Raw genomic sequence first — 23,191 nt, 5'->3', positions numbered from 1 at the left:
ATCACCTGCCTCCCCCTGCACCAGTCATGTGCTGTGAGTGGATGTCCCAGCAGCGGGAGCCCTGTGGCACTGCAGGACTGTCAGCACTTGCTCTGCCAGAGCTCTCGGTGTTTGGGATTCACAGACTGTACCTGCACCTGGGTTTGTAGCTCTGGCTGCCTCCTGTGTGCTTGGGGTGCTGCAGGATTGGCAAAGAAGGAATGGATGGGGTGTCCTGGGGCTGCAGCAGTGGGTAGGGACTGTGGGAGCAGGATGTCCCAGGCACCATGCTGGGAAACAGAAAGGCATTGCCATATTCTTCAAAGTTTTCCATATTTTGGATGTGCAAGTCACCAGGGTAGCCTGGGCCCTGCTGTGCTCTGCCCTGCAATGGGTACCAGGGAGCTGCTGTGGCTGCAGAGCACCTCCTTATCCCTGCTGACATGGGCCTGTCCATCTGTGGGGAGAGGCCTTCCCCAGGTTTGCCCTGAGTGTTCCTTTGCTCATTCTTAAGTGTTGAAGCTGCTGTTCATGTTCAAGGAGCCAGGTCAAGGCCTGACTTGGGTCCCAGAGGTCAGATCCTGCCACCCACTCTAGCCAGGCAAGGGCACAGGCCCCACAGCCCTGGGAGAGGAAGGGTCAATGGCCCTGGCTGGACCCCCCAGTGCCCGAGGGGATATCTCTGGCTCCCAGGTGCCTCCCAGTCTCTCTCTGTGCCAGTGCTCTGTGCTGGATGATGGGAGTGACCCCTGCACTCTCTGGCTGTGGCACTGTTGTGAGCCCTGCCTGATCACATCCCAAGGAGAGCAGTCCATTGCCAAGCTGAGTCCTGTACTGGGGGCTCCATGGGAGGCTCTGCAGGGAGGAGGGGATGGTGGCATTGCAGCACAACTCAGCATCCAGAGGAAACATGAGGTGACAAGAATCAGAAGGACAATATTTACACGCTGTGGCTAGGATTTCAGAACAAGTCAGTAAATGCTGCAGCTCCCCTCTGGCAGGGAAGCCTGTCAGGCTGGATCGGTTCAAAAGCCAGGGAGACTCTTCAGTGCTCTGACTTCTCCCATGGTGAGCTCTGACTCATCCGTTTTAGCTGCCCAGACATTCTTCCCAGTGACATTATCCTTAACGTTTTGTAATCATGAAATATTAATGACTGATATTGAATTTAAAGTACAATTTATGTCTGAATCCTCTGGCGGAAAGGGCAGTTGTAAAGGTACAGCCTTCTGAGTGATGGAGGGGTTTCAGAGCGGGGCTGTGCAGCAGCTGTCAGGATGTGCCTGGCGCAGTGGGATCAGCCACGGCAGTGGGAGCAGGGAATGCAGGGCAGCTGGGAGCCCCCACGCTGCAGCAGTACATCCTGCAGTGCAGTTCCTGCCACACAGGGAGCTGGGGCCAGGGGTGCTGGCAGGGCTCTGTGGTGCTCACCATGGGCATGTGGAGTGCTGCTGGGTGCCACAGGGCCGGACATCACCAACTCCATCAGAAGCAAGTGGTCATGTTCTCTTTCCTCAGTGGGATGTAAACTTGGCAGGAGGAATGGAACAAACCCAGTGGGAGTCCTGCTGCCCGGGATTGTGCCTGGTGCCTCAGCTCATTGGAGCTGGTGGAAAACTGTGCCCACTGTATTTTCATGGTGCCAGGGCCCTCTTGATTCCCATGGCAGCAGTCAGTTGGGCTGGAGTGTGTTGCAACAAGATGTTGCATCCCTGTGGCCTCCTTGAGCTGCCTCCTGGTCTGCAGCCGGGGCTGTCCTGGGCAGGGTTTGACTGCTGCAGGCTGAAGGACAGCCAGCCCCACTGGCAGCACTTGTCCCCCCAGCCAGCCTGTAGGGCTCCAGCAGCTCTAAACAGGAGCTGTGCCCCCACCCTGGAGAGCCCTGTTTGGCACCCGCTGCTGCTGCAGCACAGACCGTGTCCATATTTCCTACCTGTGGAAACCAGAGTGTATTTGCCCCTGAAGGCAGTAAGAAAAGCTGCAAAAGGTGCCCAGCTGTGCCCATGAGCTCTCTGAGCTTCCCACTGCTGGCATGAGGAGCGAGAACAGCTCTGCCCCCCCAGCAGGAGCTGCCTCAGCCGGCCAGGGACCAGCAGAGTGTTTGGCCTCGCAGCGTGGCAGCCAGCAGGAAGCATGGGGGCTGTTCAGCTAATCTGGCCTGAGACCAGGCCAAGCATTCCCACAGATAAATCTTCATCTCCCTCGCAAGCTGTTTACCTTCCTTGGGCTAATATTAGTGATTCTCTTCCTGTTTTCCTCTTTGCTCATGTAAAATGATGAGGCCTTGACTGCTGTGTCCACTGCTGGTAATTGAGATGATAAATCTTCCTGCTGGAGACTGGCTTTAATCAGAGCATTGTGTTTGGATGCAATTTAATGACTCTCATGCTGCTGAGTTTGGGCAGGACTCAGGAGAGGTGAGAGCCATTTATATGTTACTTGGCTTAACTGCTGCTTCCACTTTGCTTCCCCTCAGCTGGGAGCCACGTTTTCAGCTACAGCCTCTGATACAGCCACCTGTCAGACAAGTCAAACCCCTGGCATGCCCCTGCTCTGTCCTTGGCATTAGCACTCTGGTTTGCAGGCAGGAGCTGCACCAGCAGCTACAAACCCACCCTGTGCCCCAGAGCTGTGGCATTGGGGCTGGAGAGCAGAGTGGCACATCCCAGTCCTCTGTTGTGCATTTTGTTCTTCCAATTTGCTGAGATAGTGAGGAATAAATTCCACTCCTGCCTCTTCTGACTTCCTTACTAATGTAAAAATTTTGAATTCAGTATTGTACCAATTTGGTCTCGACACAGAAGAGCAGGTTGGATGCTGTGCCCAGCAGTGTCCCTGAGCTGGTCTGCTCCAGGTGCTGCAGCTGCACGTGGCAGCCCCTGGTCCCCTGGGCTCTCCTCAGACCCAGAGAAGCTGCTCAGCACTTTTCAGTGTGTGTGAGGAGAGGGCAAATGGCATCTGCTGGATTTGGAGCTCCACAGGAGAGGTTTGGGTGTAAAAATGCAAAGTGTTTTATTGGGAGATTGTGTGAGGGCTGGATCCTGGCACAGCAGAAACCACAAGTGCCCTCCTTTCCTGCCGCAGCAGGGCTGACCAAGCACTGTCAATCCCTTCCCATCACTGGGAGCTGCTGCAGAGCTCCAGCATTGCTGAGCAGTTGCCCAGAGGTGCTTGGTGTCAGTCCTGTGAGCACTCAGCTGTCTGCAGCTCAGGGAGAGGGCAAGTTGGTGTTTTGCATCTGAATATTTAAGAGGAGAATATTGTCCTGTTCAGATTACTTGCTCACATGATTAATTAAATAAGGAAATACTCTGGGATGTGGATGAAGATTCCCCTGAAGGATTTGACTCTTGGCCTGAGGGTTGTCGTGCAGCAGGACTGTGACCATCTCATGCTCCAGAATCCTGGCACTGCCAGTCCTGTCGCTGTGCTGCCTGTTCTGCTGCATGGCACCTGGGCAGGGGTGTGTGGCTGGCACGCCCTGAGCCACGCTGGTGGCTGTGTGGAGGCAGGCAGGGATGCAGCAGTGTGGAAGCCCTGGGCAGAGCTCTGTCCCCCACGCACGGCAGCTCCAGTGGCTCTGAAATAATTCCTCCCATGTTGGCAAAGGCAGCTGCCAGTCACCAGCCTGGAGCTCCCATACTGCACGGCTGTGCTTCCAGCATCTCCCTCTTGTTCTGTGTATTTTCCATGTCTCTTTCCTCAGTCTTTTCAGATTAATAGCATTCCAACTCCTGAAGGAAATGCAGAAAAACGGCATGTTTAATTTTAATTTAGGAAAGCGTTTAGGTAGCAGCCTAGTTTTCTCGCTGCTGTCAATCAGGTTTTCTCAAGGCTGACATCAATTAGTTTAAAAATATTGAATGTAATTTTGCCTGACACAACATATTGCAGCCACTGCAAAATATAATTTATTTTAGAAGAAGAAATAATTAAACTAATTTGCATGTCAGTCAGCTGAGCTGGAATACTGAGGAGAGACGCTGCAATGGAAGATGGCTTTTTTTTCCCCTTCCAGTTGCCCTCAGCCAGCACGTGCTGCCCTCGCCTCAATCACGGGCTGGGTGCTCCTCACAGAGCCCAGCGAGGGCAGGTGTCTGCAGCACCCACACCACAGCCTCATCCACCCTCTCTGCTTCTCTTTCTGGCACTGGGACCTGCCTGCTGAGCCTTTGCTCCTGTGCTGGGGCATTTTTGAGTGCATGCACACAGGTAGAGGAAGCACAGGCCAGAGTTTCTGGCCTTGCAAATGTGCATCCTGTGTTAGTTGAGTGCTTTGTGCTTTCCATCACAGATGTGCTCCAACAATCTTTATCACACTTCTGACCATCATAGCACCAGTTTATGCCACTGTTACAAAAAACATATTTCAGATGTTTTGAAGATAACTTTTTTCAAATATGTCCAATCATATTTCATTTTTTCCACCTGTAAATCCAGCTGCTGGCTCAGAGAAAGAGGGAAGTTGATAAAGCATACAGAAACCTTCAAATATACATTGTACAGCCAAAATCAAAAGAAGCTGATGTGTGCCTCACTGGAAAGGTGGACAAGAGTGCAGCAGTTGCCTTTCTAACCTTGATGTTCCTGTACACGTCAAATTTTGACCCCATCACTGAGCCGGGAGTGAGCGTGAGCCTCAGGCTTCAGCAGCTTTGGAAGGGCAGGAGGAAAGCTTTTGTCTGACAGGGTGCATTTGGAAAGGTCACGGTCTCAGAGCTGTGCCCGGGGATGCGGGACGGGAGCCCTGCCTCGGCAGGGGTGGGTGCAGGTCTGGGCTCTGCCCAGATCACATCCCTCCTCAGGGCCTGCCGGAGGTGGGCTCCAAGAGAAGCTGCTTTGCTCAGGTTCACCTGGATGTCCAGACCTGGCAGCACGATCCCCGCAGGTCCTGGGGAGGGTTCCTGCTCACAGCTGGCTCCCACACTGTGGGGCAATAAGGCAGGAGCTCCTCTTCTGGGTTATAGTTTACAAGGGGAAGAGCTGGGGTCCTGCATTCTTCCTTCTTTCAGGCTCTACTTCCTCTCCTTTCCTTCTGCCTTTCCTTGTCTTTCTCTCAGCAATCCCAGCCTGCTCCAGAGCTGAGCAGCGGGGATGGTTATCCATCTTCCTGTGGGTTGAGGAGGGGGTGATGAAATGCTGTCATCCTCCTTCTTGCAGGAACTGAACCCTTTTTCTTCCTGCTCATTTGTGGGCATCAAGCGCACACCCTGCCGCCTCCCTGGGCTCCCTTCTCACCCCGCTGCCTCCCCCTTTCTCTCTTCCTGCAAGCAATTGCAGTTTATTTCTCTGCACCAATATGCCTTTTAAAATAACACATAGTTCTAGGCTTTTAGTCACGACTTCAGCCTCCCTCCCCCAAAAACAACTATCTAATCACCAGAGCAGCTGGTCTGGGTGAGAGGGAGTGATAACGTGAGAACCGGGTGAAGGCAGCTCTGGGGAGGGGGCTTAGATTCCTGGCTAATTATGGAGCAGCACTAAATCTCCTCTCCCCTGGGTCCTCCCCCACCTGATCTGTTGGGGCCAGTATTAATGTTATAGACAAACAGGCAGCAGAACTCCTGCCTGAGCGTGGAGAGAAGCATTAGTTCTGTCACAGGTGCAGCCTCTGGGTAAAACAAAGGAGATGGAGTAAGAGGGAGTTCTCATTTCTGGAGATATATGAGGTGCTTCAGCAAACATCAGGCCCTCCAGAGTGATTTATAATCCTGTGGCACGGGCTCGGTGTCCCTCGGCAGTGTGTGTGCAGCTCAGTGACGCTGCAGTGAGTGGAGGTGTAAATGCTGCCCCATCCCACGTGCAGAGTGAACCCCAAGGGAGGGGGTTCCCCAGGACCACTGCCTGTGTGAGGCTGGGCTGGTGAGTGCCAGGGTGAGAGGGCTGCCCTCAGTCCTACTGCTTGACCCCCTCATGCCAGCTGGGGGACAGTGCTGTTTTAAGTTTAAGCTGCAATGGTAAAAAACCCCAGTGCCAGCATAAGAAGCCTGAGTCCCTGGATAAGAGCCTCATGCCTCAGTGGAGCACATTTGACCCTGGGTCACCTGAGCACAGCAGAGGTGGATGGACAGATCTCAGCACCAACCTGTGCCCTTGGTTGATCACGGCTGTTTCACATCCCAGCTCCATTTGCTCGGCCCTTGGATGTTGCTGCCAGCACCTATGGATCAGGATCCAGGTCAGAGGGTGATCTCAGAACCAAGTTTTCTGTCCCATCTTGGTGCTGTTTTGCTGCAGCACAGATCCTCACCAGTGGATGGCTGACCCTTATGGCTGGGAATAGCTTTGGGCAGCTCCAGTTTTCCAGGGGTAGATCAGGTGGTGTTTCAGGAGTCCTTGGCACACAGCCCAGTGGTTGGGCTTTTGCAGGGTGCAGTGAGGCTGAAGCATGCTCTACAGGCGCTGCTGTCCTGTAGACAGTCTGTGCCACAGGCAGGCAGAGGTGCAGTGCTGGCAGCAGCCACGATGGCCTTTGGAGAGATGAGGATGAGGGGGTTTGCTCCCTGATAGCAGCAGTTGGCCCTTTGTCCTGAAGCTCTGCTTCTCTTTCTGTTTCAGATAATCACTCCCAGGTGTCGAGGGCGTCTCTCCGTATCCGAATCCTGGACGTCAATGACAATCCACCTGAGCTTGCCACCCCCTATGAAACCGCTGTGTGTGAGGATGCCAAGCCAGGCCAGGTAGCGAGAGCCCCCCAGCCCTGGTCTTGGGCTGCAGGCAGCACTCTGGACCAGTGCCAGCTTGCCCATCTGTCCCCTTCTGCCTGAGAATCTTCCTGAGCAGCCCCTGTCAGAGTGCGAGTTGCTCTGCCGGTCCCACCGAGCCCATCTGCAGGGTTGAAGGCTCGTCCCTCTCTGTGGCTGCAGCTGGTGATGCTGCTGGCTGCACCCTGCACGTGGGACCTGGGAGAGGCTGTGGAAGCAGCACTGGTGCTCACCTCTGCCTTCTCCCCACAGCTGATCCAGACAATCAGCGTTGTGGACCGGGATGAGCCTCAGAGCGGCCACCGTTTCTACTTCACCCTGGCGCCTGAAGCCACCAACAACCACCATTTCTCCTTGCTGGATATCCAGGGTAAGTCCTGCTGTACCCTTGGCCCTGCATTCTTCAGGCTGAGCAGCAGCTCTGGCCATGGAGAAGGGACATGGGTCAGGCTCTGTGCCAGCTCTGGGTGCTTCAGGCATGTTGCAGAATTTCTTGTCAACCTGAAATGGTGGGACTGGTCAGCTAATAGTTTGGATTTCCTCAAGGAGGCTCTGCCAGCTTTATTCCTTGCTGCAAGCAGCTGCAAAGCTCCTCTCATGCTGTCTGGTAAAGCCTTTGGTATTTTCAGGGCTCTCAGTCCCTTTCTTGATGGGAAATCTCCAACCTGCCTGAGGCAAGGAGATGATGTGGATTTATAGATGAACACGCTCCCATTTTGAGCATTATGATTTATCCCTCTCCAAGGTAAATCCTGGAGCATGGGTCATCTTGGGGCTGCCATGTGGGTGGCTAGCCCTGTGCCCCTGACAAATGGGAACAGCTCTGGAGCTCTGGGAGGCAGTGGAGCCATGCTAGCCAGCCCACAGTCACGGTGGGTTCTCTGGGACACAGCCTGCAGACCCTGATTCCCTGTGACGTGGTGGCTCTGGGGTGCAGTTCCTCTGTTTCCTGGGGCTCGTCCTCTCCTTTGGGACATGCAGCCAGGCAGAGCCTGTCTGTTCCTCTGAGCAGCTCTGGTTCCCTGCATCCCAGAGATGAGCAGCTCATCCTGAGTGACTCGATGCTGCTGTGAGCAGGGGGGTCCCATGCAGGTTCTGCTGGCTGAGCCTGGCTGTTGTTGGACTTTGCAGGCTGCCAGATCAGGCTGCATTTGTGTGGACAGCAACAATCCAGAAAGCTAGTTATCAGGATGCTTCCTATTTTTGGGTAGTGTTTAGGGTGAGTTTAGGTGCTGATTGTAGCAATAGGTACAGCAGGATCCCCTGCAGATACTGGGACCTTCTCCAGCTACATCTGCTTGTGCTTGTCACAGGGGCCAGCAGACCACATGGAAATTCTTCTTTGGTTTTGGTTGGGTTTTCTTTTAAAATCATTTTCTTTCTCTGCTTTTGCAGCTTTATCTGTCAAAAGCCTGGTTTAGTTTGTTCTGAGCTTATCATAGGAGCCTTCTGCTGACGTAGGATCCTCCTTGCTCAGTTTGGTTCAGCATTATTGGGGACAGTCAAAAGGGAAAAGCTTCAGATGTGATGGTAGCACAGCTGGATATTGCTTTGTGTCCTGAGTATTACAGCTGTCCCCGACCTGAGTCCCTCCCCCTCTGCTCAAGCTGCTCAGAAGACCTTTGCTTCTTATCATGTAAACAGGCTTTAATCCTCAGCAAGATTTTGCCCCACACCCAGCGATTAACTTCCCTCACTTTCTTTGAAGGACCTTATAAAAATGTGCTTGAACACGCTGAGCTGCACCCGGGTGTCCATCCCTGCCCAGACCCCCATGAGGCTCCCAGCTCTGGGCCAGGGTGTCTGCCATGGCCAGGTTGCCATCCCAGAGCCACCACTGCTGTTTTTCTCCTCTGGCAGGGCACGTGGCCGGGGGTGTACAGAGCTCAGCAGGGGCTGCTTGGCCCCCTGGCTCTGTGTGGGGGTCCAGCAGCAGTGGCCCAAGGGCTGGCCTGGCAGTAGATGCAGGACACGTGTGCCACCATCTCCTCTGGAGCTGCTGCTCTCTTGAGTGGGATGAGGCTCATGTGACACGGGGTAATTCTTTGTGCTAAACGATCCCTCAAGCTTTTTGTGTGGTGTAACACTGCATAAAATGAGTAAAAGCTGGCATCACCTCCTGCCTCCTGCTCTTGGGAAAACAAATGCTGCAGGGTTATTCCCAGAGTGTTTGGAGACCCTCCCAATTGCTGAGCAGTGCTGTCTTCCACAGCAAGTGGAGGTGGCTGCCTGTGGCAGATGGAGGCACCCCTCATTTCTAACAGGGTGCCTTGGTGCCATCTCCTTCCCTTTGATTTCTGCCCCCTTCTCCAGTCCATCAGCTGCCCTGGGTACACTCACCTTTGCCCCTGCTCTTGTAGGTATCCCTGCTGCATCCTCCCTTGAGTTCCCCCATTGCTTCCCTTCCCTCTCTTGCATTCACCCCTCTTGCACTTGTCTCTACTCCCCCGTATAAATATCAGTGGTGACAAACTGCTACCACCAGCCCATCTGTTTCTTTGTACAAATTTGTAGCCAGTTTTGAAACGTGATTTATAAATATTGCTTTTGCAGCCAAGGAGTGACACTGATGGATGTCAGCACAGATGGATTCTCTAAGCTCTTGCTTAAATCCTCTCTTTAGCTTTGCACCTACTTCACTTGGCTCCTTCGTGGCACCAGAAAGCCACCTCGGGAAGTGACTTGTTCTCAGCAGGGTGGGACCAGCACCCTCTTGGGAGTGCTCCTGTTGTAGTTGGGCAGGGCAGGAGCTCCTGGCATGGTGGGGCTGCCTTTGGGGAGCCCGGGGAGCTGTGAGCTGCCAGCAGTGCTGGGGCTCCTCAGGGGTCTGGGGTGTGGCACACAGAGCTGTGCTGGCTCCGGTGCTCCAGGCTGGAGATGCAGAAACCAAGGGTGTCCCTGCAGGTGACCACATTGCTGAGTTACAGGTGGTTGGCAAGAGTTGGGCTTTTGGAAACAGCATCATTGCCTGTTGGTGTCTCTCTTTCCGTGCTTTTGCTGTGTCTGAGGGAGTGCTCACACACTTTTTGATTCATCAGACAAGGAGTGAATGTCACCTGTGGTAACAACAGCGATGATCCAGGGAGAAGATGTCCATCATATGCAGTGACTAAAGGAAGAGATGGAATTAGAGAAGCTGACCGTGTTGAGATCCAACTGGTACCATTCCAAAGGCATCCACCATCCTCTGTTTCCTAACTCGCCTTTTGCTGGGTCTTTCTGGCCTGAGAAAATTGATTACAGCAGGATCAAAGGCAATTAAAGCCTGAAATCATGTTCTCCAAGAAATGCTAATTGTGTTGGAAGGGATGGTAGAAAGCATCCAAGCCCAGCAACCTGGAAGGAGTGCTAGGTAATACGGAGTGACACATGGAGCTACTGACTCCAGGGCTCAAGGGCTCGGCAGGCAGATGTCTGAACTCTCTGCAGGTCTCATTAAGAGCATGTAACGGGTGATAGAAGATCTGAAAATCCTAACAATCAAAAAGTAAAATGTTAGGATTTGAGGATTGCCTGAGGATAGAGGAAGCCTCCTCCAGCCCCGCAGGGCTGCCCCTCTCAGCACAAGCAGCACAGATGCTCGTTTGACCGGGGTGGGAGCGGAGTGTGTGTGTGTAAAAGAGCATCAAACCTCCTCGGGGCTGAGCAAACAGCCAAGGAGCAGCAGCGGTGCTGTGGCCTGGTACCCAGAGAACTCGAGAGAAGGAAGAGGCAGAAGGGAAAACCAGGATGTTTCTTCCACCAGCTGCACCACCTGGGGCTGGAGGAAGTCTGCTCCCTTGGGGCAGCTCTGGCAGCAGTGTGCCCACAGGCCCCGCTGGGTGCCAGAGCTCAGAGGTGTTCCCAGGCTCTGGTGCAGCAGAGCAGCTGCTGGAGAAGGGGAAAAAGGGTGCTCACAGGGCCCTTTGAATGTGGGAGAGGGAAGGGACATCAAAATCCCTCCTGCTTTCCTAGTGCTGTTTGAGATTGAGTTATGAGAAGGATTTATTAGTTCTGTCTTCGAGGCTGCCAAGAGCCTCTTTGGAGAGGGAGTCTGGGAGACTTAATTATTTTATTATTCCTAGTGATGTTAAGCTACCACCAGAGTATATTGCATTTCCAAACTTTCCTCTTAGGGCAGTATTGACGAGTCCCTGTGTGTTCAGCTCATCTCAGTTCCTGCCTTGTCCAGTGTTCTGCTCTTCAGGTGGACAGAGGGGCCATCTTCTGCCCTGTCACACAAGGTGATGTGATGTAACACAGGATAATGTCACTGCGTGATCAGAGAGAGAGTGGCAGTGCAAACCTATGAAGGAAATGTCAATTTGTGCAGCAAGAAAGCAGTGATGGTAAAAGGTTTGGGTTGGGGCATCAGAGGACACTCAGCAGAGCCGCAGCAGAAGGTGCAGCTTTGTGAGGACTGGGCAGGAAACCAAATGTGGAGACCCAGACTCGTCTGTTCAGGAAAGCTGTGGATTAGAGTCTGCTCACATTCCAGTGCTGCTCCTGAGAAGCACTGCTCCTCAGCTCATCACCCCAGAAATGGATTTGGCAGGAAGCTGCTGCAGAGGAAGAGACATGAGGGCTGCGGGGCCAGGGCTGCCTGAGCTGTGCCAACGCAAACAAATCTGCACCAAGACACATCCCAAAGCAGCTGCTGTGGGTCAGCTCCATGTAAAGAAACAACTGCACCAAGAGAAATGACAATTGTTTTGTAGGAGGTCACTTTGGATGCGTTTTTCAGGATACACGTTGCAAGATCTGAGCAAAATTTTCCCAGATCTGTGATCAGAAGGACTACAATCATACGGCAGAGCACTGCTTTTTTTTGAGTATTTCAGGAGGGAACACAGAAGTTTGCAAGTAACAGGGGTGCAAACACCCAACAGAGAAGAGTTCATGGTGGTGGGGAGCGGGGCTGGCAGGCAGGTGGTGGAGCCATGCCAGTGGCAGAGGCAGGTGGTCCCTGCCAGGCTGGGCTCTGGCTGGTGAGCCTTGGTGAGCAGTTTCATTGGTGTACATGTGAAATTTCTGTGGCTCTCCCTCATGGGATGAAGGGCTCCTGTCACCCTATTCAGGAGATAAAATACAGTTTCATGACGTTTAAAGTAGTGTTTGTAGTTGTTATTTTTGTTGCTCCCTTGCATCAAGGGCAAACCCTCAGCCCCTTCCTGAGGCGAGGTTTCTCTGAGCAGACCTGTCTGTCATGCTGCTGTTAGATTTAAGTACCAGCTTCTTTATTTTGACTTGGTGGGTGGCAGTATTTCTTTTTCAGTGGTGCCAAGCTGCATAAACTGTCTGGGCTGAGCTAAGGTTGGTGCCTGCCCTTCTGCCACTTGCATGTGTAGTTCCCCCTGGTTTCTGGAGACTGTTTCTAAAAATACAGCATGCCTGTCGCAGGTCCCTAACAGGAGCTGGAGCTGGCTGTAAACAGAAGGGAGCTGCCAGCCTCCTGCTGCATTTCCAGAGAGGTTTGGTGCTACCCCTGTGTTTACACGGTGCTGAAGAGCAGCTGGGGGAGTTCCCAAGCACTGTGTTCCACCAGCCCTGAGTGAGGGTTGGGCTGAGCTGCAGTGGAGGTGCAGGGCTGTGTGCTCAGGGATCCTCTGAGACAGGATTTGACCCCAACCCCAGACTGGTGACATGACTGTTGTGACAGTGACAGCAAAAGTGACCTTCCTGGGCTGTGGCCAGAGCCTTTCTCTCTTACAGCACTTTGTTCTGTCCTTTTTGTCCTGTGGTTTTATCTCCATTCAGTCCAGGTGTCTGAGGCTTACTTTTAGCTGGGCTAGCTAGGAGTTAGTCCTGGCCTCTTGCTGAGATGGTGCCATTAACATTATTTATATCCTCCTGCTATACTGCAGCAAGGAGGGGGGACCAGCACCGAATGAGATCTCATTACCTTTGTGCAAACGATTAGCATAACAATTTTTTTTTTGCCTAGCTCATCCTTGGTAGGCCACAGGCAGCTCTCAGATGTTGCTCCCACCACACTTGGTTCAGCCTCCTTGCACCCAGGGGCCACTGCTCCCCTGTTCTCCTGACACCTCTGCCCAGTTGCCATGGTGCTGCTGCCACACGCTGCTCCAGGAGTCTCAGCCACAGTAGCAGGTGTCCCACAGGACAGGAGTCTTACAGAGCCTTTGGGATCTGCTTCCTGGCTGACCAGTAGATCTTCCATCCTGGCTCACCTCCCGTCCCCACCATGCCCTGTGTGCTCTCATGCAGCACCCAATCCATACAGCAATTTCCATGATGGCAGCAGCCCAAGGGCCAGAGTTACAGTAGATGTCTTTTCCAGTGGAAGAGCTGATTCATAGAGAAAGGGGATGGTCTGGCATAAATCAGGTCCGATGAGGAGAGTCTGTAGGCAGCAGCACCTTGCTGTGAGTGGACCAATCTATGGTTTATTAGATAAAGACTGCAGACAGTCAGCAGTGGCTTGTGACACCTCGCTGTGATTGTCACCTGCTGTTCAGCCCCATCCTGCCCATGCTGCTGCTGGCTGGCTGCAGCACCCCTGAGCAGGGAGTCAATCCCAGTGGCAGTTCCTGTCCCTGTCCCTGCCCTCCCTCCCTGCTCCCGGTCGGCAGCAGCTGCTCCTTGGGTTCATTGCTGGCACCAGGGCCCTGGAGGGTCCCTGAAGTGCCTGTGTTAATGGGATCTTAATGAGTTGTGCTGTGCCAGCTGAGCCCCTGAAGCAGCAGGGTGTAAGCAGATGGGGAGGAGGATGCCTAACTTGGCTGGGAGGCTTAGAAGCAGCTCTGCCTACTCCTTCAGGAGTTTCAGAGGATCATAGGGGTATCTGGCCCTCTGGCTGAGGCAGGACCATTCATTCATGGCTCTTGGCTTTGGAAGAAGCAGTATCTGCTCTTGCAGTCTCAGTACCACCTGCAGACCCTGTCTGTTCTTGTGTACATGTCAGCAATTGATTTGTATCCTGATTGGGACTCTGTGCCACTCTCAGAGGGTCTTTTGGAAGTTGTTCCCCTCTCTCTGTGCCACCTGCGTTGTTTGTCAGCGTGGTTCAGACACTCATGTGCTGCTGCTCCTGTGCCTGGCTCACTCCCAGGTGTGGTGACAAAGGAGATGCCAGGCTGGCCCTGAGGTGCTGCTGACAAAGGGCAACATGCTGGGGTGGAGATGGCTGTGTTCAGGTGCTCAGGTTGCAGGGGGGCTGCAGTGCCAGGGAGCCATGAGCTGGGTCCAGGTGCTGGAGGAGGGGGAGGCCCCAGGCTCTCTCAGGATGGCTGCTGGAGGTGGTGCAGGAATAGCTGCTGATCATCCACAGCATGGAGGAGCTCCTGGCAGGTGCTGCAGGCTGGGATGTGGGGGTGACTTTGCTGTGGTTTTCTTGTTCCCTGCAGACAACACGGCAGCGGTGCACACGCAGAGAGTGGGCTTCAATCGCCAGGAGCAGGATGTGTACCTGCTGCCCATTCTGGTGGTGGACAGCGGCCCCCCAGCCCTGAGCAGCACAGGGACTCTGACCATCCGTGTGTGCGGCTGCGACAGCAGCGGGGCCATCCAGTCCTGCAACAGCACAGCCTTCGTGGTGTCAGCCACGCTGAGCCCCGGCGCGCTCATCGCGCTGCTGGTCTGTGTCCTCATTCTGGTTGGTGAGTGCCTGCCAGTCCCCTGAGCCCTTCCTGTCCTGTCCCAGCTCCACTCCATCAGCATCACATGAACGTGGGCACAGTGCTGTGGGCACAGAGCAGGCTTCTCTGCGTCTGTCTCCTCCCAGGTGGCTGCAGCATGGGGACCACGAATCTCAGCCCCTGCTGGGGGGGACAGTGAGGCAGCTCCCATGTTTGCCACAGCTCCTGCATGCTGGGCTCCACAAGCTGCCAGAGCAGAGTTCCCCATGCCAGGCAGGTGTGACACTGCCCAGCAGAGCCTGGAGAGCTGCTGGCTTGCTCCCTGCCTGCACAGGAGGAGCCAAGAGCTGCTTGCCAGCTGCCATGCTGTGCCCACAGCAGGCTGTCGGTCTTGCAGCAGATGGGGAGGGTGTGGTCCCAGCATGTGGGCAGGGGTGCCAGGTGTGGGGCACACAGTTGTGCTCTTACCTGAAAAGGTCAGTGTTAGAGTGTGAGTGTGTGGGCAGGATGGAGAGCTGGGCTGTGAGCAAACCAGAGTGCTGCCCAGGTCTGCACCTGTACCCCGGGGAGGCTGCTGCCTGCCACTGGCACATTGGCACAAGCTTTGCTGGGCATGGGGAGGGCGTGCTTGTGTGCATGTGGGAAGGGGCTCTGAACAAGGGATGTTGCAGTGCCCTCAGGTTTAGCACAGGACAGTTGATGGATGCAGCTGCTGAAAGCCCTCTCTGGCCCCAGAGCTGGCTCCAAGGGCTGTCCAGACACCTGTGGGAGGCAGCACAGTTTGGTGAGGTCTCCTCTCCTTGGCATGACTCGACTCCCTGTCTCCTGCTGCATCTCCGTTCAGAAAACCCTTTCCCACAGGGTGCACTTTACAGTGGTTTCATTTTCCAACGCAGTGCAAACAAATTTCTGCCTAATTGCCCAAACGAATAAAGTGCACATCGGTGCTTTAAAGGTGATGGGCTGAATGGATGATGATCCAGGACACAGCTGTGGCTCGCTGCTCAGGCTCTGTGCCATCTGCTCCACATTCACCCACCCAACATTTGGCTGCTGCTGTGAATCATGCACCCCCTTTTCCTGCTCATCTTCTGCAGAAGCCATCCGTTTGTCTGTCCAGCTGTGTGTTTATCCATCGCTCGCTCCTGTCTCGGTCACGCTGCATGGCAAAGGAAGCTCCCGGTCTGCCCTGGACCCGGGCAAACCTCTCACCTCTCTCCCAGCCAGTACAGAGCAGGGCTGCTGCTCGATGAGCCTGGCTGCTGGGAGGGCTCTGGCATGCTGGCAGGGTCCCCGTGCCAGGGGGTGCTGTGCCTCCACCCCTGCCACCAAGCAGGGGCTGCCCTCGCCCTGCAGGAGCACGGTGTCCCCAAGACTCTGTGCCCCTCTGACTGTCTCTTCCTTTCCCAGTGCTGGTCCTGCTGATCCTCACGCTGAAGCGACACCACAAAAGCCACCTGACCTCTGAGGATGACGAGGACATGAGGGACAATGTCATCAAATACAACGATGAAGGAGGTGGTGAGCAGGACACGGAGGCCTATGACATGTCAGCCCTGCGCAGCCTCTACGACTTCAGTGAGATCAAAGCTGGTGATGGAGGTGGGGGTCCAGGAGACGGGGGCCCAGGCAGAAACCCAGCCTCCGAGCTCCATGCCCTCCCACAGTGGGTGCAGAGCCCAGACCTGGACTTCTCTGTGTTCAGAGACTATATCTGCAGGAAGGTGGAGCAGGCGGATGAGGACCTCTCTGTGCCGCCCTATGACTCATTCCAGACCTATGCCTTCGAGGGCTCGGACTCCCCAGTGCCCTCCCTGAGCTCCATCAACACCTGGTCCAGCGGCTCGGAGCAGGACTTCTCCTACCTGGGGGGCTGGGGGCCGCGTTTCCGGCAGCTGGCAGCGCTGTACGCGGGCCGCAGGGGCGAGGAGGACAGCGAGGAGTCCTAGCTGCCCCTCCAGCCCCGTGGGCTCCGGGCACCTCCTGGCCTGGGGCTCCAGGCCGTGAGTGCCACACGGGAATCCTGTGCTCCTGGACTGCACGGCTGCACCGCGGGCACCGAGAGGCTGCTCCTCTGCAGCTGCCTTCGCTCAGGTGGGCTCCACACCCACCTGGGGAGGCTGGGGAGCCCAGAAGAGCCGCCGGGGTGTCCTCATCTCCTCAAAGCCAGTCTCTGTTAAAGCACTACGCGTTGAGTTTAGAAGGAGAAAATCTAATTCAGAAAGGTTTGGAGAGGGTTTCTCCCCCACAAATTATCATTTAAATAGATCTGTTCGGTGATCCCCATCCAGGAGAGGAAGAGCAAACCGGGAGCCTTTTGTTGTCTAAATTGTTTTTGTCACTTGAGTCAGAGCATTTAAAGAGCTTTGATTTCTTTAAGAGCTTTCCTTGCTGAGGGAAACAAGCTTTTAACTTGTGTTCAGATTTTCCCCTCCTAAGTTTACTTGCTTTTTGAAGTCTTCCTTCTTGCTGCTCCCCGTGGGCCTCTCGGCAGCCCCTGGCTGCCGGGCATGGTGCTGGAGGGAGGATGCCACGCTGGGATCACATCCTGCACAGAACGGCCGCTCAGCTCAAACCAGGTTTCCCTTCTGTGCTGCAATCGCTTCACCCCTGTCTTGTGGTCACAGAGGTGCTGGTGATGTAAAGGGGATCCCCAACCCTCCCTGCACAGCAGACATTGTCTGCGAAGTCCTGGTGTGCCCCACAGCCCCAGTGACACACAGGGATGTCCCACCTGCCACCGAGGATGTTGTGGCCTGGGCCACAGAGCAGCTGTGTTGCTGGGGAATGCCATCAGAGGGGCCCAGAGCAGCACCCCCAGAGGGCTCTGCCAGCCCCTCACAGAGGGCCTGGGGTTTGCAGGGCTCCCAGCCAGGCACTGGCTGTCACCAAATGGTGACAGCTGCACAGGGCAGCAGGCAGTGCTCCCTGGCCCACAGTGGCTGCGGGAGAACTGCATCCCATAGAAATTGGGATGGAGGATCTCCCACCCTTGCTGCAGGGTGAGGGAGAACCCCAGCCCTGCCTGGGAATAATTCCTGCTTGCACCCAGCTGACAGCAGAGCATCACCATTAGCAACAGAGCAGCCATCCCCAGGAGATGTGTGTGAGGCCAGACCCTGCTGGCACCGCTCTGGGGCAGAGTTGGCTGTGATTTGGGCAGCACATCTGTGACACCTTGAGGTCCCCAGGGTGTCCCCACCCCAGCACAGCATCCTGCAGCACACCAGCATGAGCTCCCAGCAGGACTGCTTTTGCATGTAACTCCTGGGTTTGGGAGGCAGGTGAGGAAGATGCTAGTGGGATGTGCCATTGCTCTTCAGGCTGCAGATGATGCTGGAGGAAAGCACTGGGTGCCCAGTGCCTTCCAGCCTGCCAACTACCACAGGGAAAACCGAACAGCCTGTCGAGTGATGTCCTTGCACAGCACCTCAGGCCATCCTGGCTGGTGCAGCTCCTTATCTGTTCATGTTGGAAAAAAATCAATTATTTCATTGATAGGTAACAGATACGGTCTCCCAAGGCCTGACACATCCTGGGCTTGTCATTGGGTTTGTCCTTTTAGTTTCCCCACAGACACTGTTTTCTCCCCTCGGAGGAGGTTTAACTGTAAATGTACATGCGTGTCCATTTTATTTACTCCGTGTCACTTCCCAGCTGCTGGCGTTGGTCCTTGGGCTGCAGCACCAGAGCCGGCAGCGGAGAGGGACAGGACCTGCCTGCCACGGTGCCTGCCCTTGGCTGCCTCTGCCCCACTGCCACCGTGGCCCCTGTGCAGAGCCCAGCTTGGCTCGTACAGGACCAGGAGCTCCGAGCTCCCCAGGCCTCTCTGGACCCTCGGAGGAGGCGATGGGGCTGTGGCTGGCACCTGTGCCCAGCGTGCTGCTGGCTCACTGTGAGGATGCTGGGGAGGCAGCAGGGCACCCACCTCTGGCCACGCCGTCTCAAGCACGTAACACCCCGCACCTCCAAGCAGGAGAACGGAGAAAGCCCTCTCTCCTTCCTCAGGAATGTGTTCGTGTTTTCCCTCTGGGCTGCAGAGCCCCTCTGGCACCGGCCCTTCCTCTAGCCGAGTGTTGTGCAATAGCAGGGCTCTGTCCTAGGATGGGCTCTGACAGGGTCCGTGTTTAGCCGCCCTCCCAGCGGGTTCTCCGCGCCCCTGCCCAGCCCGTGCCCCCGCTCCTGCACGCACGCTTGCGGTTTCCTTCAGTCCCACGTGTAAATACGGGAGGAGCGCGGTGCCGAGGATCGGCCCCGCCGCCCGCACCCCCTGCCCGCCCCGCGGGAGGAGCTGGCGGCTGCCACCACGGCTGATGGAGTCACTTGGGGTTTTGTTTCTCTACCCAGATGAAATTAGAAGGTTGATTTCCTCACCCTTGTTATTTTTTTTTTTTTCAAGGTCTTTCTGGGACCTGGAAATAAATTATTTCCTTGTCGTCTAGCCTGAGTCTTATGTGCTTTTTTCTGGGTTTTTTCCTTTCCTTACAATGCCCTGTCGTTGTGGCCCCTTTGGTGCCTTCCACGAGGGGCTGGGTGGCCGACAGGCTGTGGCACAGCCAACCCCTGCAGCATTTTCCTACTGGCAGGATGCTGCATCTCTGGCTTCTCATTTTTCATTGAAATGCTCATCAGAAAAAGCTTCTTCAAGAGAAGGGTCATTTTTTCTCTCTGAACTTGAAGGAAATGAAAATGAACAATGAAAAAAAATGCCCTTGGTTTTCTCCATCCTTTCAGGAAAAGGTTGGGTTGTGCTTTGAGCAGCTGAAACCATTGTATGATTCTGTAATTCTTCATGGCTTCAGCGCAGCTGAGTATTGCCAACAGCTTTGGTACCTGACCCATTCTCATTTTGGTGATGCTGTGTGTTACAGCAGCGTTCAGTTACTGGCAGCAGCTGAAAAACCTTCCTTCAAACTCAGTTTTAATACTGAAATGATGCAAATAAATGACATTCTGCCCTGAGCACAGCTAAATCAATTGCTGGTGGCTTCCTTGGTGGCTGGGGACTGGGGAAGGTTCAAGGTACTCATGGCAAGGAAGGATGACCCTCCCCGGGCCTGGGAAGCCTCACTGAGGTGGCTGCAAATGCTCCAGCACCCATCAGTGTGACAATGGCACACCATGGAGGGCTGGAGCAGGCACAGGGAGAGGAGACATGGCCAAGCTCAGTGGTGGCCTCAGTGTGGGTCAGCAGATAGAACAGGCAAACTTTAAATGACTCCATAAAGCAACAGTCATTTAAACAGCATCTTGCAGTCCTGGCTCCAAAACAGGATTATTGTTCCCCCAGGTATTTGAGTGTTTCCTTGTCCTTCACCATCCCCCTGCCTCCAGTCCATCCTGCTCCCTTGATTATTCACTAAATGTTATGGAAGAAGCATCTGGTGACCTTTGATGACAGCAGTTAGTGGGATGCTGTGACAGAAGGGGAAAGTCCTGAGGCCAGAGGGTTTTCCAGAGGCACAAGGTGTGCTGTCAGACCTCAACAACTGCGTGGTTTTCCTTCTCACACTTAAAATGAGTGCCTCTACAGTTGCCAGCCTTGAAGAAGCCTTTCTGCCAGTATCACCATTAATTGCACCATTAATTACCCCCTCACAGCAAGTCTGTCAGTGCTGTGGTCACAGCTGCCTGCTCTGGCAGGTCTGGACACTTGGCCCATTGCTGTTTGCAGGGAGTTGAGCATTGCTGAGTGTTTGTACCCAGATTTCCAGCCCAGGCCCTTGGCGACAAGAACTCTCCTCCAGCTGCAGCTCTCCAAGTCCTGCTGTCCCACTTCAGGCACCCAAACACTTTGGGACTCTAGAGGCTGGGGCTGAAGTGTTCTGGGAACTCCACGTTGAGGAGGAGTAGGTGTCTGCAGTCACTGTGCTCACTGCAGTGGAGGTGACAAGTGCCTGGCACTGAGTGTGAGCCTGCGCTGTGCAGGAGGATTTGCTTCTTGCATATTGTGGGGAAATGGAGAGAGCTCAAAGCAACAAATTGCCAGTCAGAACCAGACCCTTCACTACAAAAGAGGAGGATTATTGAGAGCTTTGATTGCAGAAGCATCTGTGAAGATGCTTGAATAACTCCATGCCTCCTCAACACAGGCCCTTCTGAGGAAATTTTCCTATAGCAGCTTCTCTCTCTCCAGCAGTTGCTCAACAGCCTCGTTGCAGAGCAGGGTAAGGGCAGGTCCCTCTCCTCCTGCAGGAGGGGAAGCCAGTCCTGCTCTGCAGATGATAGTTCTCACCACATGGGACGTGACCTGTGGCAGTGCTGGCTGAGGACAGTGGCATTTGCCACTGTCACATTCTGAACAGGTCCTGCAGGGCTGGTGCCACAGTGTCCCATCAGCCACAGGCTGCTGCAGCCCCTTTCCCATCCCCAGCACAGGGAGGCTGCATCAGTCACCTCCAGTGCCTGCACTGAGCCATGGCAAGCTCCAGAAGGCAAGGTGTCCAGGTCTCCTCTAGAGAGGTATTTGCAAAAGATGGATGTGATCTTCTGGGATCATTAAGGGGAAGTGAAAAAAGGGCAGTGATACCTTCACCCCCAGGAGGAAAATCCATCTCTGGTAACGGAATGTAGCAAGGCTATATCAACCTCTACCTCCTGTTCCCAGTGGCAATATCTTGCTCTGGAAGGTGATCCCTTCTCCCTCCATATCCTCTGAGGAAGCTGCTTTATCACCCGAAAGCTGACTCCTTTAACCACCTCCACCACGGCCAATATCCCAGCCCCCTGTGTCCTTTCATTTACCGAGCCCTTGAGCTTCTTTCAGGGCTCGTGTCAGACTCTCCCTGCTCAGCAAAATCTGTTTTACACCTCTGCCCTGGTGCAGGCAGTAGTTCTGTCTTGTCAGGGCTCTCTTGCTGTGCCACAAAACCCTGGTTTGTGCTCTCTACTTGCTGTGGCTCTGCTGCCTCCCAGCCCATCCCAGGAGTGTTCCCTGTATCTGGAGATGCCCTGGCTTTGTGCTCAGCAGCAGCAGCCGTTCTTGCTCCCCTCTCACTGGTGAGAACAGAGCTGTGTTTCCAGGCAGCTGTCACGGCTCTGTCACCACAGCCAGAGAAGTTGGAGAGAAACAAAATCACTGAATTTCACTTGGCCCTGGAATTGTGCTTCTGGGCAGTCAGTGGGGCTGAAACCACCCCTCACTTCGCTGAGCAGCCAGGGCAGTGTGGTGGAGAGCTGGTGTTCCTGCCAGTGGGACTGTGTCCTCTGGGGATGCTGTGCCATGGTGAGCAGCCAGACTGGCCATCATCTGTCACTCACACATCCCAGCCTGGGCTTTCTCCAGCCTCACAATCCCTTGCCAGATGAGGGTGGATTTAATGACTATTCTTCAAATTTTTAGGAAAGTTGGGCTTTGCAAAGCTGAATCCAGCATGGGTGGGCAGAGTCTGAAGTAGTTGGGATACACAGCAAAGCACAACCAGGGCTCCCCACACAACAATCACACAGTCCTGGCTTTCCCATGGCCCATCCCATCCCACCTACCCTCACCAACACTGGAACCCAGTTGTGAGGGGTCAAATTTGCCATTTAACAGCATGACAGTGGCAGCAAGGAAGGGGAAAAGCAGGAGCAGGGGCCCAGTGCCTTGGTGTTTGCCTCCCCTAGGCTGTGCAGCAAGTCCCACCCTCCACCCACCTCTGCTGCTGCTGTGTGCCCAGCGGCCGTGGTTGGGAGGCCAAGTGGTGATTCTTAGACATCCCTCATCTGTAGTCAGTGGCAGCAAGTGTTTGTGGCTCAGGGTTGTTAACTGCCCTGTCCAGCTACACTGCAGGTTTATAGACATCCATTTTTCATCTCTCTCCTTCGCTGCTGTGGAGGAGCTGCTCAGGTGAGCATGAATTGGTCCAGCTGTTCGCTGGGGGAACAGCCACCTGCCATTTCTAAGCAGGACACATCCCCTTAGCTTGTGTTTTAACCGTGGTAATTCGTGGAGTTTTAATCCCTCTTCTGCTGGGGGAAGCACGCGTTGCCATCCACCCCAGAAGAGCGAGCCCACGGCAGCCTCCACTGCAGTCAGGAGTCACTCACCTTTAGCCAGGAGCCAGGCAGCTGTTGAAATCCCTTCACACTGCACGCAAATTAGGCATTGAAAACACTCATTACAGGCAACATGACACGCCTTCATTATTCCAGAATAATTGTCTGAAAAGCTCAGCTCGCAGCACAAGCTTCACTTGGTGCAGGAATGTGATAAAAAGAAAACAGGAAGTGCAATCAATGCTTGTAATCCTTTTAAATAAAAAGGTACTTGCTAGTAGCTGCCAACATCTTTAAAAAGCTGTGATTTCCCCGGAGAGAGCCCTTATCAGCTATGACTGCGTGTCATTCTGGCTGTCTGTCAATCCATCAGACTTCAGTGCCACTGACATTAAGAAGCCAGGCGTTAAGATTATCACATTTACCCGTAATGTAGCACAGATTGTGTTGACATTTGGGAAGTATTCCACCACAGGAGCTATTTGACTTCAATGCTTTCTTCCTGAAGAAAAAAACGCTTTGAAATATTCGAGGGCAGGAGCCTGCTCTGCCTGCAGCATGCCGGCATGGGGAGTGGGAGGAGAGTGAGGGTGCACAAGTGATGACCCAGGATGTATCCCAGGAATGCTGCTCTCCTGTTCTTTGGCTGCACCTGGCATGGAGTGAGCAGGTATTTGGGTTGGCTGAGGAGTGTTCCCCTGTGCCCTGCCCTGAGACAGCTGTGGCACAGTCTCCACAGGGACCCAGAGAGCAGCACCATCTGCTTGCACCCCTCCTTCCTCCTCCTGGTACTTCTCCTCCTGAGAAGGCCTCGGCCCTGTCCACAACAGAGAGGGGGGATATTCCAGGCTAGGCCATGGAAACAATGGTAAATGACCTAAAATGAACTGATTAATCTCTTTAAATAACTGTGAAGCTGTTTTCCAGAAAAAGTTAATCTACTCTAAATGG

The 23,191-nt window shown here is 54.3% G+C and overlaps 1 protein-coding gene across 1 annotated transcript in view; it reads left to right on the top strand.

Moving 5' to 3' along the window:
• CDH22 (cadherin 22) overlaps positions 1-19,119 on the top strand; it is a 76,408-nt gene extending 57,289 nt beyond the window's left edge. Inside the window, exons 9-12 of the mRNA XM_063404552.1 lie at positions 6,538-6,659; positions 6,936-7,053; positions 14,030-14,281; positions 15,671-19,119. Coding sequence (XP_063260622.1) covers positions 6,538-6,659; positions 6,936-7,053; positions 14,030-14,281; positions 15,671-16,209 — 1,031 coding nt within the window. The 3' untranslated portion in view covers positions 16,210-19,119. The remainder of the gene's footprint in view (positions 1-6,537; positions 6,660-6,935; positions 7,054-14,029; positions 14,282-15,670) is intronic.
• The last annotated feature ends 4,072 nt before the right edge of the window (positions 19,120-23,191 follow it).

The sequence above is a fragment of the Prinia subflava genome, chromosome 8, assembly GCF_021018805.1.
Source record: "Prinia subflava isolate CZ2003 ecotype Zambia chromosome 8, Cam_Psub_1.2, whole genome shotgun sequence".
Taxonomy (NCBI): domain Eukaryota; kingdom Metazoa; phylum Chordata; class Aves; order Passeriformes; family Cisticolidae; genus Prinia; species Prinia subflava.
This window is presented reverse-complemented; position numbering and strand designations above follow the sequence as displayed.